We start from the raw sequence: 15,959 nt of genomic DNA on the forward strand, positions 1-15,959 counted from the left end.
AAAAGAAGAATGATAGGAGGACCTGGCAGATACCGCTGCACAAGAAACAGGATGGACAGTATGTAGGGGTATAAAAGATATAAAAGATATGAAAGCAGCTGCAAAATCTGTGAAGCCTGGAGTAAAACATGAACGTGAACGAGAGGCTCAGGCACATCAAGAGACTGGGAGACATACAGGATGCAAGGAAATGTAGAAAGCAGTGCCAGAGTTGTTCCAGAACAGCATGTTTAGAAACTTTGACTAAAAAAAATCACTGCAGTGAAAACATCAACCAACTGCTCCTTTTATTTGTTAACACACTATTTCAAAACAAAGCAAACATTACTTTCTAGAAATATATTTGCTGTCATATAACAGTAGGTAAAAAAATAGATATCTTAATTGCAAAGTCTCACAATGTAATTAGATGCCAATGTGCTGTCCAGTACACTTGAAGCATGTATAACTATGACAAAAAACATGGTTCATAGCTTCCTGTTGGCTTTGATGCAAAGTGAGGAAATAAAGAGCAATAAACAGTTTCCTTGGTAACTTTCCCAGCTGGAAACCAATGACTTCAGTTACAGATAAAACGACACTACAACTAAAGTACAGTAGTAAGTTTCAGCAGTACAATCTTAACAAAAAAATCTGAAGGCAGGCAAAAGGATCAGTTCCACCTTAGTTGTTATATCATGTTTTGGAGTTGAACCAACTAATTTACATGGTTTTAATAATGTTATTTTTAGGCCTTTTTACCTCCTTTGGCCTCTTACGTATTTTGACTTTTTATAGAGTCTTCTATTGAAAAGTTTATGTTCTATAACAGCGACCTCATCATGGATATAAGAGGGCTGTACCCTCAGAAGAAAGGAGAATAACCCTAGTAAGAAATGGTAACTCTGGGGAAAGTCCCCTTCTCTGGAATAATGAGCCAGACGACCACATGATCTGAAAAGAAAGGGAAAAAAATAGAGTTCCTTAAATTACAAGTATATTTAGTTAGCATTTAGCTAGCATTTATATATTCCATTTTAGTTAAGAGGAAAACTCTACATTTTACCAACAGCATAAATCATAATTCGGTTTTCAACATCAGTTCTGTGATGGGACCCACTCTGCAAAACCCTGAAGGCCAGGACCAGACCAAGACATGTTCAGAGATGGTGCAGGCGCAGTAAGATGGAAAAGCCTGTATAGCTTCTTGCGCTGTGAATCACTATCATAACCAATACCTTCTTTGTCTTTCAGGACTAAGTCGAACCACTGTTCATCCTACCAGCTTTTAGCAAATGTAGCAAAGTTTGAAAAAATGATTACCCTATTTTTTAAATCTGTAAGACTATCCAATGCAGGCACCCCAGGCTCTGTCCTCTAGTCCTTGACCACACCCTCTGTAGGGTCCCCTCTCCTCTTGCTGACACTATGCCTCTTGCTGACACTATATGGTTTATAACCCACCATTTCTTGTCCATTTCCTTTGTGTCCTAAATGTAAATTACCTGGCTAGGATAAGAAACTATGTTCAAGTCAATGGAGTAACATAGGAAACACTGGGGCAAACATTGACCAGGTCAACAGAAAGTAGTAAGTGCTATAGCAGCCTTCTGCTTAATTATATTGTAGCTTTCATGGTGAAAATATTAATGAAAATGGTGAGGTGATTTTATTGATGAAGCATATAATGGTGATAGCAGACTGAACTTGCTGGTAAGAAGTGTCAGACTGAATAGATGACACAGAAGACAGACTGCAGGGAGAGTTCTGTGTTAGGTTCAGCAACTTAGGCTGGAAAAATATCCTGTTCTGGGTTAGCCTCAAATATGTTTTTAGTAAAAGTGGTAAGTTTAAAACAGTATGAAATTCATTTGTTTCCATTTTTTAAACAGTTTTTTACATCGATATGGGGATTCAGTTGATTTTCCCGTAAGTCCTATGCATCTTCTAGCTTACTAGGTACTGTATTGCCCTGGGATGTGGAGAAGCAGGGTTTAAAATTTCCCCTCTGTCTGATTCAGAGCAGCGGTCTTAAATATTCACCAGAACAAGGACTGGAATCTGTCTGTCCCAATTTACAAGCAAGTGTGCTAATTACCAGACTATAGAGTCATTTGCTTGCTCCCTCTGGCCCAACATGCATTTACATTTTACCTCAAACTGGAGGAACAGACGGACCCATCCTGCAGTGCCACGCAAGCTGCACTTTGGGAACGGAGTCTTTGTTTGAAGCCTCCTGAAGTCTGGCAGATTGGAAATGTGAAACTAGGTCTCTCACGCTGCATGTCCCATCCTCTGCCTTACCTCACAATCCCTGAAAGCTGCCAGCGACTTCTAACAGAAACTAAATTAAATGAGACGTTTCAGCAGCATCAGAACAAAACAGCTGTCCCCACAACTCAGTGTGTTCTTTAAATTCAAACTTCATTGAGAAATGTTGGGTTGAACCAAATCTGCTTTTTTGGCTAATATGAATTAAGACATTTTGCTACACCCCTGAGATTCAGCAATTACAGCTCTTACGGCAATTCAGGTGTCAAAACTCAGTTTTCACTGAGGGGCAGATCAGTGATACTGTGTATTCTGAGGCAAATGCATAATTACATTGATATTGTAAAGCACTTATAAACTGGAGTTATACTTTTCACAAGCGTACCTAAACATTTCTGCCCCATTTTGTGCTATTTTTGTGCTGTTTACACTAAGAGCATCTCTGAAGAGCTAAAAAACCCCAAACCACCAGGTGATTTTAAATTTAGATGTAATAAGGGAAATCCATTTTTCTCAACATTTTCACACATTGTAATACCTAATCATATGTAGGCTTACTGACTTATTTAGGTTGGAAGAGAACTTTAAGATTGAGTCCAACCATAAAGCCTTGTATCACCTAAAGGCTTCTATACCAAAACAATTTAGAATCCAGTTTAAAGCTGAAAGTTTTAAAATACAAGCAAATGTAAAAGCATTTCACCAACCATTTGATTGATCTCAGGTTTGCCCACACTAAAATCATGCTTTAGCCCTAGGATTAAAGCATTGCAGTAGTCCCAGTTAGACCATGCTGATTTTTAGAGAAAGAGAATTTGTAAGTTTGGTTTTAGTTCTCTTATACATACACACACTTGCATAGGATAAACCCTCATATTTAAGGGAGTAGATGTTGTTTTCCAAAGTTAAGTAAGTGTCAGATGTATAATTAACTACTTGCATTGCAAATGATATAATGGGAAATTTAACTGGTAAGAATTTTAATTCAAATCTTGTTTCATGAAGGCTATGACAGTTTGCCATTAACATTTTAATATCTTACATATGAAAATGTAGGCTTAAAAACAGACTTTGCATGCAAGATTATTCACACAAACATACACTGAAATATCCACTCATTCACTGTGTGCATAAGATTTACGCAAATTTGTGGTAAAAGGATTATTACCTCTCCTCCCTTCAAAAAAAAAGTTCTTATTCATACAAAAGAATGAATCCATACAACCAAAGCTCTTGTAATATAACACTGTGCTTACATTATTCCAACCCTTTTCTGTCACGGTGGATATGTGAAAGGTAATATGAAAAGGAAAATAAAGATAAGCAAATAAATCCACTGACAGACAGAAAAGACTGCATAAATGTAAACCCAGTTATTTTCAGGGGGAATATTTAATGTTTTAAAAATCAGGAATGCACTGCTAAGACTGTAGGGGCTCTTGCTCTCCTGGGCACGTCATTTAGAAGTATAAACAGATAAAGATTTAAGATGTTATTCAATGCACTACTAAAATCTCATTTCACATTAATGTAATTTGACCTTCTTTCCAGAAAACACCTTCAAAATGCATACATGAGAAATTCAGGAGAATCCAAGCCAAGTTCATCTCTCACCAGTACTCACCAGTACATTCGTCTTCTGGATTAAAGTTTCATGATACAACAAATGGCAAACTGAAATCTGGTGCATGATCCAGAAGCCGTTATCTCCATTACCCAGGGAGTTCAGATAGTTCCTGTTCCCTGGAGTAAATGCTGCTGAACTCCTACACTCACTCAGCAGGGCTTTTGCCCTCTGTCTCTGGCCATGGTCATAGAATCACAGAATGGTCTGGGTTGGAAAGGACCTTAAAGCTCATCCACTTCCAACCCCTCTGCCATGGGCAGGGAGACCTACCACTAGACGAGGCAGCTCAAAGCCTCAGCCACCCGGGCCGTGAACACTGCCAGGGATGGTTCTTTGCCAGCACCCATCAAGTAGAAAACTCACCAGTTTTCACAGAACTTATCACAAGATGAGAAGGTATTAAAGGAAGAGAAGTTCAACACAAACCAGATAGATACTTAAATATCCATACAAGGCTGGATTAGCAGGGATATCATTCTCCTTTGAAGACAACAATTTTAGTAACAAATAGAATGACTGTTTTATATAACCTAATAGAAAAAAAATGATCCCTTTCACTCAAGAAGGCAGGATTTGGGAACAGTTCTCTACTAAAGACAGACACTAAACTTCCTTAATATCACAAAATGGTTTCTTTTCCCATGTTTCTTCTTTTACTTTTCCAGTGAAAGAAATTTCATCTTTTGTGTTTCCAAAAAATACAACTGCTGATTGCTGCTATGCTTAGATGAAATAGTGGCAAAATCCTTTTCACTCACAGTTACTTTTTAAAAATATATTCTAAAAGCATTAATTGCTTATTTGAACTTTTATTTTTTTTATTAATGCCACCACAACAGCAGCATAGTGATTTAGAAAGTTAATTTCCTATGCCTTTTTGGGGACCAGGGAGGAGAGGAATTGAGCCATTTTCCCATTCTCTGGAGGGCTGTGGCACAAGTTTTGTCTAAAATACTATGAAGAAAGAAGCAAAGTGAGTATTTGTATCTAGCTACCACTCTTGCCATGTGACTCTTGTTGCTGGTTTTGTCTCATCTCTCTTATCAAAAGTTCACTTTGATCAATCTTCTTATTACAATTTGTCTACTTTCAATCCAAGACTAACCATTCCACACACAACCCTTTTACAAGTGATTTTAACTAGATGTGAATACATACATAGCTGTGTACACATGGCATATTTGTCATTTGTAAAAACTGCATACATGCCACTTTATTTTCAGGAGAACTTTCCAAAGTGTATTTAACAGAAATCTGAATACTTACTTCTGAGTGCATAGTTTAACTGTACACAGCCAATAGTCAGGGTTCATGGGTTTAAGTGCACCACGTTTTTCTTGCAAAATTCCCCTCAGGCTATGCCCGTGAAAACAACTCCCATCTCTGTTTTCTTCTGACCAACTTAACTGAAAACTTGAAGGATTTGGCTTTTCAGGAGATCGCACAGAACCAGACAGCTTGCCAAACTGATTTTGTAAGTTCACAACCATTTCTGTACAAATACAAACAAACAAACAAACAAAAAAAACACACCACCAAGGCAAAAGTGTTAAGTATTAGAATACTGTTTAGAGGTGATTCTTTTTTTCTTTAAACCTTGAAAAACCTGTATGTTGTCTCCCCGTTCCATTTAAAATTCAACTTTGTCACATGTTTTAGCTAAAGATTTTGAAAGATAATTCAAAATGACATGTCTTTCACACATAATAAGACTGGGGCACTCCAAAAGCATTCCCCCAATTAAAACCTGTAAAATCTAACTGATATTGTTGGTATTTTTATACTGATAGGCACCAGGATGCCTTTTGCTATATTTAGTTGGTTGTATGCTATCTCTCAGACTGGCTAAGGTTGTTTGAGTAGTTTTCTGTGTATCAGAATTAAGGAAGCCTAGTTTCATATACATACAGATTTAAGGTTAAGCTTTTCATAGTGCAATTTTTAACTGCGAAAAAACCCAAACAAACAAACAAACAAAATGCAAAAAACCAAACCAAACAAAAAACAAAAGAAACCCCAATCAACCAAAAAACCAACACACCCCACTTCACCTTTCCCCGCTGCTTGTGAAAGAGTGACAAACTTTCCTAAGTCACTGAGGCTAAGAAGGGAAAGAAGTTAGTATGGCAGATCAGCACACACAGTATGCCTGCCTAAGCCTTGTTTTGCTAGGATAAAAAGCAGGTTAAAAACCACTGTTACTGGAACTTCAACTTCTTTTTATGACTTGTATCTAAATAAACTCATTGATAAACTGGAAAAATAAAATGGCAGAAAAGACATCCTAAAGTAATCCAAGACTGGTAAGCTTACCTTTCAAGAGGATACTAAAATCTACCATCAAAGGCTGAGGAATGTTTCTGAAATCCTGTATCTGGCACATAAGTGTTCTTTCTAGAGCACTTTTTGTTTCTATTATCTGAAATTTGTTTTAAGATGAATCTTGCCCATTTACAATGGCATTACGTGATAGTCCTGCTCTCAACAGCCAGTGGTAAAACTCCATAATCTAAGTGGTCCTCTTTTAGCTTGAAGAAGCAGAGCCAGGAGAGGAATCCAGAGCGCCACAGAAATTATGAACAAGGAATCATTCACTTTTTCTTATAAATGTAGGAATTAAAGGGCATCTGGGCAAATGATCAGCTTGAAATAAACAAATCTAAACATGTTTTTCCATGAAACATGACTTGAAGTTGAAACTCACTGAATTTTGAAGAACAAGAACATTCAAAAAAACCCCAACTGCATTCTTAAAAGAAAAAATCCAACATGAGTTATTCAAACTAAACAGAATTACACAACTTATTTTGAAGTCCCTTAACAAGTGACTTCCAGAAAATGGAACCATATAGAGGGATAAAGGGAAAAATACCATTCGCCACACTTAACATAACTCTCCCTAGATAGCTGCTGCTTACTAGATGTTGTTAAATATAGAATGAAGCATTTCGGAACTGATTTGGTTGAGTAAAATTCTGGTCTTCCATATTTCCACAGGTAAGCAGGGGTTTTGTCATTTTTTTCTGCTTGCTTTCATGTCAGTGTAAACCCCAGTAATTTCTTTTAAGTACTTCTAGAGCTACTAAAATAAAGTAGATGCACTTGCATCCTCACCACATATCGCTAGCTATTAAAGTAAAGCCATGTTCAGACGAGTCTTCCTCACTTCCTATAGAAGACTGCAAGAAGGAGAGGGAGAGAAGACGGACATGCAAGATCGACCAAAGGACATCCTGGGATATCCATACTAAAGGATATGAGAAACTAAAGAAGAAAAGGGATGGGAAAGTTACAGAATAGCAATAACAATTCACAAAGCTCACAGCTATAAAAGGGCAGCTGACAAACCAGTGAAAATAGGGACAGGCTACTCATTTTGAGATGTGGTTCAGTAGGTCATAAGGAAGACCGGCAAAGGCAGTTTCAGTTAAGCATGAGGAAAAAGTCTGTTTGAAGAATTCCAGTCACAGGTTGTAAAACAGAAGTACAGTAATTGTACCCAGAGATGAAAGAGAGAAGAGAAAGTATTTTAAGATGTAAATGTTATCAGTCAGGGCTCCAGGTTCTCTATGGTGGGAAAAGTTAGAGCAGATTTCTGCATTGCTGGGAAGAAGCAAAATTTACTCACGTCTTCTCTTCAGAACTCTAGATTTCATCTCCTCTGAATAAAACAGTGGCTTTTCACATCTCCACAAATACCTACCAGTAAGAGACATAAGAACTATTAAGAATGCAAGTGGATCAAATAATTAAAAGAATAGCAATTTCTTACAAATACTGCTAGAGCTATTAAATTTAAATCAAAATAATCTAATGGTTAGTGCCATTAAAAGCTGCCACCCCCAGCAGTCTTTTCTTCAGAGTAGACAAACTGAGGTATGTTGATTGCTCAGCTACATAAGCTACTTGTCACAGAAAGTGAGCATTTAATTAATACGCTGGATAAACACTATGAGTGTAAATAGAAATTTAAGATAGGGATTTATCATGCTATTCACCCAAGCTTAGCAGATGGGAATGCGGGGCAAATTCCTTACCTTTTAAATTTATGTGGGGGGTCAGGATTTAATGTAGAACTTTATCTTAAAAAGGAAAAAGTACTTAAAAACCGCTTACTTGGCTCTTTCTTCATCTAATTTCTTTTCCTTCTCATCCAAGGAACATTTCATCACCTTGTACCACTTTTTGAACTCAAAATACGGGACACCTGAATAAAACATACACATTTTATGTTGAGAAGAAGTGAAAGAAATGTGTAGTTCGCAGATGGTGGTCTCCATGCAGTTAGACTGTGGGTTTTCCATGTGTTAACAAACCTACCCTGAATTCGATGTGCTTAAAGAAAACATTCTTGATCTAACAATTCTGTAAGAAGCAGAAATGCAGTGAAAGAACAACCTGTCATAAGAAGTGCAAAGAAGCACCTTAGCTTAGAATAGATATCACAGATTTAGTATAATTCAAGCCTTTTCCCTCCTTTCTGAAAATTAAACCTAGAAACTCATTTCTACCAAATGAACATTTCCACCAAATGAACTAAACCTCCAGAGCGCGAAGTTGCCTTCACCTGTTTGAAGGCTGACTTCAAGAGATTAATGAAACTATACATCAAGCTTAGGTTTAAAGAAATAACATCTAAACAAGCTCAGATGTAAAATTTCCAACACCATCTCTCCACTGTCTCTTCTACTATCCATGACACTGTACAGGGCTGGAAAGATAAAACTGGACAACTGTATTCACTTTGTGTCAGCCTCCCATGTTTTTGAGTACAGGGAAGTCACCAACTGTTAGGTGAACAGTCACCAGCACATGCAAAACCATTAAGGCATATGGCATTCTAGCAGCACATTTATCATCGATGCTCCAAAGAGACACAGGACTGAAGTAGACCAACTGGGTACAGTAAAAGAATTCCAAGTAGAACTATAGTTAGATTCATATTTAAAATATAATCAACTCTTATTACCTGTGGGTGGATTATCTGCATTGTGAATTAACCGGGTTTTGCATTTCCCCATCACCCCAGCTGCACTGCATGTGATGCTTGCATCATACTTAGTTTTGCCAGCGAGCTGTTTAAACTGTTTTAAAGGTGACTATACTGTTCTTATAATCAAGCTTATAGATGTTTTGTATTATCTGCATTTTTGCTATTTGGATTATCCTGCCAAAGGATGTCTAAGATGCTAGAAGTGTAGACGGACTCAAAAAATAAAAGACAAATGAAGGGAGGAAAGACCCTTCAGTGGCTGTTAAAATTCAAAGGTGTGGATATAACTTCTTTTATGAACTCCTTAAAACCAGAAGTTACAGTAAGTACTCTTCAAGTGCTGCAAGTGCAGTTTTTATTAAACTTCATATGAATTATTAAGCATCTGTCTCAAAAAAAAACTATTATCAGAGACATGATGCTGCACTATAACAACTGTTTGCCTGGCCAGTACTGCTAGTCTGATGTTCATAGAGCTGAGCTGAGTGGAAATCGCACAGCTCTGTGATACACACATACTTATATAGATCTCAGTCACGTTTTATTTGAACATAAACTGTACTGTGTATGTGTGGAGTTACAGGATGTATACAAACACACTAGGGAACTACAACTATCTACTGCACAGCTTCCAGCCTGTCTTGAAAAACCATAGGAGCTGAAATACTATTTTTTAATTAAAAAACCCAGACCAAAACAAAAGACTAAAGAAAGTACAGTTAAATTGAGAATGGAGCCAACATAAATTGGATCTTTAAAACTCAGTATTAACCATTATTCGTTTCAGCACGCTAACTTCAGGAAAATGCCAGAGGCAGTTTTGAGCTCTGGCACTAACAACTCTAACAGAAATTCTCACCTCAGCTCCTCTGTGCAGCTGCTCACTATCACCCCAACATTTTAAGGATAAGGACAACATAACACAGCATATGGATCATTCTGCACCAGCAGACTTTAAAAAAGTGGGCAAAGAATGAGCTGTTAATTTCCAAAGGCAACGAGACTTGTTATTAAAGGAGAAACCCCATTAAGACATTAATGGCTCTGAGCCTCAGCTTGTAAGCAGTTGCACAACTTTTACTCGTGTCACTATTACGTACTTCAAGTTTTCAAGGGAAATGAAAGGGGGGGGAGGGAACAAAACCAAAATAAGTTTGTGTATCCACTAGAAAATGAGAATTACCAGTTTTAGTTAACAGTGATGCCTACCTCCAGATACAGCAGTAACTGTGCTCAAGCATGGCTAACACCACTTTTATTATTGACTTAGATTTTTAAAAGTGACAGAAGGGTAAAAGCGGACCCAAACCTAGATAAAAGGCTTAAAAGATAAACCACCGTAACACATCTTTGACCTTATCGTCAACTGTGATCTGGATCAGGCCACGGAACATCTTCCCGAGGATTTCTAATCTTTGATTTGGTCTTTCTGCCCTCCAAGAACTATGTTCACACCATTATCTTCTCTATCTTAATTGCTGCTAGCTTTTCCACACTCTCTCAGGATTATTTGGACTAAGAAAATAGATTACATCTGAAATATGTTACACACTAAGACATTTTATTTAACAAGACTAAACAAGTTTGGATTTTATCATAAACATGGTTTGATGCCCCTAATAAGTATCTGCTATTTGCGATCAAAGTGTGCTCCCTCTTTACTGCATATCCATTCATCTTCACCTAGCATGCATAAAATTCTAAAACAAGAGTCAAACATGCACAAGGAGAAGCAGAAAGGTACCGGGCAAAGTGTGTACCAAATGCCCCTATCAGTACAAGAAGAATTACGAAGGTAAACTGGGGTGATTTTACATGAATAGGATCTACTGTTTTCTTTAAATAAAGATTTGCCCTAAAAGAATAAATGACAAAAACCCGTTTTAATGATCAAGAAGACAAGTCTAAGTCTGATTACAAATTTATTTCATTTACAAAATCATAAGACTGATTCTACTAGAATATTTATGTACCTTCTTTGCTCTTTTTATTTCTCTCTTCAGCAAAGTCTGAAAGTACCCTGGAAAAAAAATAAAATAATCACATCCCAATTTTATTCCAAGTTTCAAACTGATGATTTTTAAAAATAAGGAATATTTAATGTCTAAAACGCCTTCAGGTGTATGTTTTATGCTACTGAACTTAATGGAAATTCAAATATTATAAACTTCATATTACTAAATAAATTAATATTACTAAGTAATATTACTAAAGAATGATCCAAGACAATTATCCGCACTATTTGAAATCTGGGCTTTGCTATGGTTTTGCCTGCACACTTACCATTCGTAGTTATCATTTAATAAAAACAATGCTTTCAGCACAACTACAATAACTGCTGCAGCAAGAACATCGTATTTCACTTTTCTTGTTGACTTATTTCCAGGCACAAGAGTCAGGAAATCCGTATCTCCAATACCAATCTTTTTCACCATTCGACAAGTCCAATTATGCAATTCATCTGATTCAAGTAAAGAAAATCATAAAATTAGTACGTTGAGACAAGCTAGAAATACTTTTACAGTCCAAATATTTTGGTCACATGAGGAAGGAATGTCTTTTTTAATGGTCTTTTAGGACCATTAGACAACACTTTTTTAGGCTGAGAAGCATTTAGGGTATTTTTAAAAATACTGGGCAACCTTCACTGTGTTTACATGGAAACCAGTTGCAATTTATTATACAGTCACATGGAGAGGGGGGGAATATCAATTTTTTGATAGTGTTTTGATGTTACTCAAATGATGTTGTTAGACCATCATGAACAGTCTTGGGGGGAAGCGTATCTTAAGTCTGCATAAACACAGTTTCAGAACACCACAAAAGCAAAAAAACTTTTTCCTGCATGTTGACTAAACACATGAAGACGGATTCAGTACTGCAAAGAGGAAGAGGGGCTAGTTGGAAGGAAGCTAGTTGAATATGAACAGTAGCCTCATCATGGCAGGGTAGTACTTGCTGTTACCCCAACAAAACCTGGCTGAGTTACAAACAGTCCCAAAACTAGGTTAAAGCTGGCTTTACACTGTAGAGCCTAATCACACCCACTAGTGTGGGTTATGCTAAGAAGATACAAATACAGCTCCAAAAGCAGCAGTAAGGTGTCTATACAGTCTCTTATTACTCTATGCTTATTTTTCACAGATACAAATCCCCCAAATTTCTCACCTTTCCTGTTCAGCAAGAAATACAGGAGTTGATTACATCACCATCAGATTCCACAAAGGTTAGCAATGTATGACTAAGTACAACCTTAATCCAGCTATACTTTATACTCTCTTGCTGCTTACAGAGAGTTCAGTAGGCACTCATTTTTAATCCTTTTGTACATAACAGTAAAAGTTAAACAAAATCTGGAAACCAATTTTTCTTATAAACACTGTCAGTATGTTTTCTTTCATTTCAGACACTTAAAATGGCCTTTTCATTAGTATTTACTGTCCTAAGAAACACTGCCAATTTATGGCTTGCTTTGTTTTTTTAGGAGTTGCTACACACCAACAATAGACCTGTTTCAATTTGTAAAAAAAATGCTTCTATATGATAAAAAGCTTAGGTGCAAGGAAAAAGTAAAGGACAATATATTCTTCTCCAGTAATTTTCCAATAGTACTAAGATTTGGATTTTTCTGTAATAAATCTGAAAATGCAAATTTCCTAGCTTCTTCTTTGATTCAACTGATACTTCAAACTCTGGAAAATAATGTGATCTTCTATGTGATCAGACCACTGGTGTAAAACTTCAGAATCAGAATTTCTACTATGGAATTTTAGCCCTAAATCTGTTGGTTATCTTCTCTTCATTCAACTGTAAATAAACAGAAAAGCCAAGTAGCTTTACTCAAGATAACTAACTGCAAAATAAGACAATACCTCCCCGCTGACTATTAATTTTTTGAATTCTTTGAGGGGGAAAAAAAGTAATGTCAATTTACAAACTATTTTGCTGTATAACTCATCTTCAGTGACAGTGGTATTTGAAGTATGGTAGCTCAACAGACAGTTCACGTGCTAGGACTGACTGCTCTTCCTTTGGCAATTCAACATTCAGGACAATTTCAGGATAAACAAAACCATTCAATATTTATTCAGTATATGATTTCAAAACTAAATCGGAAATCAAATGAGAGCTCAGTTGATCTGTCACATAGCATAGCTTGTTAATGTTTAAATGAATGCAAATATGCATTATTGTAGAATATACAGTCAATATTATATATCGGACAATTCCAGTACTAAGCAATCAGGTCCCAAGTTCATGAATCATTTAGCTACAGTTAATAAATCATGTGAATTCAACTAGTGCCTCTTAGTTCAAATGGATACTAAAAGATTTGAAATGAAGCATCCACTCCACAGCCTTGGAGAGCCACGACCAGAGTGCCCCTACATATCTGGGTCTGTAATACATACTCTAAATGTTTGATGAAGGTGTTTTCTATACAAATTATCTTTCAATTCAAGCTTATAGGGGTATAAATTAGAAGGAAAAGAGCAGGCACTTTTAAAGTAGTAATTCAAGTCTTTTTGCTGGAGTTTAATAAACCAAAGAAAAATTTTATCAGTTCAGGTTTGGGAAAATATTTACCAGGTAAATTAGCTTCCATCAAGTACTTCATGCACAACATGTCTGGATGAAGAAAGCAGCTGTCTGTTATATCTGGAAAACGAGGCAGTTCTAAAAACGCTGCAAGCTCAAACATTTTGTTGTATACTTCTTCGTACGAAGGCCATGACTGAAAGAAAGGGTTAGAGGGTGTTATATATTTGCTCTATTACCATATTTGTTAATGGTTTTAAATTATGATTAACTTATTGATGATAAATCCTGTATTATTTAATACAGAATTATTTATACAGACTCTTTTAGCACTCTCTATGACTAAGCACTCATGCAGGAACAGAGCAAGACTGCAGTACTGCAAAAGCAAAATGTGTGCTAGCTTTAAAACACAGGAAATAATAAGGAGCAAACAGGAAGGTGCCTCAGACCAGCAACCAATCCCCTGGGGTTTTTTTGTGATGAGATCGGTATGTCTCCAGATGCTCCAAAATTGAAAAGCATTGGAAAAACAAAAAACAAAGATAACACTCAAGTGTAATTGGGGGTAAACTCTCTGAAGAGCTCAACGATCACAGAACCACAAAAGGGTGGAAGTTGGCAGGGACTGCTTGAGCTCATCAAATGCAAGCCCCTGCTTGGGTCAGCCAGAGCAGGCTGCCCAGGACCATGTCCAGTTGGATTCTGTATATCTCTGTGGATGGCAGCTCCACAAGGTCAATGGAAAATCTGCTCCAGTGTTTCACCACCCTCACTGTACAAAAGAAAAAGGTTTTGTCTTTATGTTTAAATGGATTCTTGTATTTCAGTTTGTGCCCACTTCCTATCATCTTGTCACTGGATACCGCTAAGGGGGATCTGGTTTTCCTCCTTTGCATTCTCCTGTACATATCACATAGTACCCCATGTGAATCTTCTCCATCTTCAGGCAGAACAGTCCCAGCTCTCTCAGCCTCCCCTCATTTGTCAGATGCTCTACTCCCTTAATAATCTTTATGGCCTTTTACTGGACTCACTCCATTATGTCCATATCTCCATTGTACTGGGGAGCCCAGAAAGGGGTCCAGCACTCCAGATGTGCCTCACCCGCGCTACGTAGAGAGGATCAGCTCCCTTAGGCCACTAATCACTTGCATAATGCAGCCCAGGATGATGCTGGTGGTCTTTGTCACAAGAGCACACTGCTGGCCCACAGTTCATCTTCACAGTGTCTGGTTCACCAGAACTCCCAGGGCCTTCTCTGAAAAGCTGCTTTTCAGCCAGTCAGACCCCCAGCATGTGCTGGTGTCTGTGATTATTCTGCAATGCATCTTTATATATTCATTTATCATATTTATCAACAAGAATGTGATCAATATGAGGCTGATGGGCCTGTAGCACCCCAGATCCTCCTTCTTGCCCTTCTTGAAGACAGGAGTGGTATTTGCTTTCTTCCAGTCCTCAAGACACTCCCCCACTCATCATGACTTTTCAAAAATGATTGACAGCAGCCTTGTGATAACACCAGCCAGTTCCCTCAGCACCTGTGGCAGCATCCCACCATGGCCCATGAACCTCCAGATGTCTAGTTAGTTTATATATTCTCTAACCTGCTCCTTCTCCACAAAGGGTAACTCTGCCTTCCTCTAGACTTTCCCATCAGTTTTAAGGACCTGGGATTGTTGAAGGCTGCTCTTATCAAAGACTACGACAAAAACCCATTCATCACCTTAGCCTTCTCCTTGGTCATTGTGACCATGTCCCCATTCCCATTCAGCAGCAGGCTCACATTCTCTATAACCTTTCATGGTTGAACATTTATTCATGACAATAAATCTGTGATTTTCTTTTCAAAACTACTGACTGCATGAAGAAAGTTCTCCAAATTTCTACTGAGGTTTTCCTGCTAGAGAATATCATTTACAGACAGATTTTGACACACTTACTCATAATGAACTCAGCAGGACCTGCAGTTTTCGTAAGTATGGGCTGTAAGATCTGACCCTCATTTCTTAATACTTAAACTGTTTAATTAAACATTCTTAATTCTCGATATTTTAAATTATTACTTAATTTGCCTCTTACAGCAGTAACTTTCAGTTGTTCAGACTACTTCACCATTTTCAGTGTATGCAAAGTAATACTTTTTCTGCTGTAGTTGGTGGTTCTAATTCAGCAGAGCACATTATCGTGTATTTATGTTTTATCAAGTCAGTTTGTGCATAAGGAATTTTGCTTTCATAGAATTTTAGCAGGGGTTTACACTTTGTACACAAGTTCAATACTTTCCTGAACAAGAGTGAATTCAGGCTTCTGTTTGGTTGGTTTTTTTTTTTTGGACCTGATTAAAACCAGAACAATCATGTTCACAACAACAAGAAGACTGAAATAATGTGTTTTTATTCATGCATTTGGTTTCATCTATTTTAATATGAGCTCTGTAGCCAGTGCTCAAGTTTTATTGGTTTGAATGATTCCCAGCATTTCCTTTTCTTTTTTTAAATTATCTCCCCTCAGACTGCAGTTCAGACTTGCTTAACTATGTGAACA

At 37.3% G+C, this 15,959-nt stretch overlaps 1 protein-coding gene across 1 annotated transcript in view; it reads right to left on the reverse strand.

Moving 5' to 3' along the window:
• Positions 1–270: 270 nt before the first annotated feature.
• The window catches only part of TAF1B (TATA-box binding protein associated factor, RNA polymerase I subunit B), a 51,177-nt gene continuing 35,488 nt past the window's right edge, over positions 271–15,959 (reverse strand). Inside the window, exons 9-15 of the mRNA XM_061351747.1 lie at positions 13,458–13,605; positions 11,154–11,331; positions 10,844–10,890; positions 7,994–8,084; positions 7,506–7,576; positions 5,144–5,369; positions 271–933 (exon numbers count right to left, since the gene is read on the reverse strand). Of these exons, the coding sequence (XP_061207731.1) occupies positions 738–933; positions 5,144–5,369; positions 7,506–7,576; positions 7,994–8,084; positions 10,844–10,890; positions 11,154–11,331; positions 13,458–13,605 (957 nt within the window). The 3' untranslated portion in view covers positions 271–737. The remainder of the gene's footprint in view (positions 934–5,143; positions 5,370–7,505; positions 7,577–7,993; positions 8,085–10,843; positions 10,891–11,153; positions 11,332–13,457; positions 13,606–15,959) is intronic.

Source organism: Neopsephotus bourkii, unplaced genomic scaffold (genome assembly GCF_033783945.1).
Source record: "Neopsephotus bourkii isolate Nb327-2 ecotype Australia unplaced genomic scaffold, CSIRO-AGI_Nbou_v1 NB_595, whole genome shotgun sequence".
In the NCBI taxonomy this organism is placed as follows: domain Eukaryota; kingdom Metazoa; phylum Chordata; class Aves; order Psittaciformes; family Psittacidae; genus Neopsephotus; species Neopsephotus bourkii.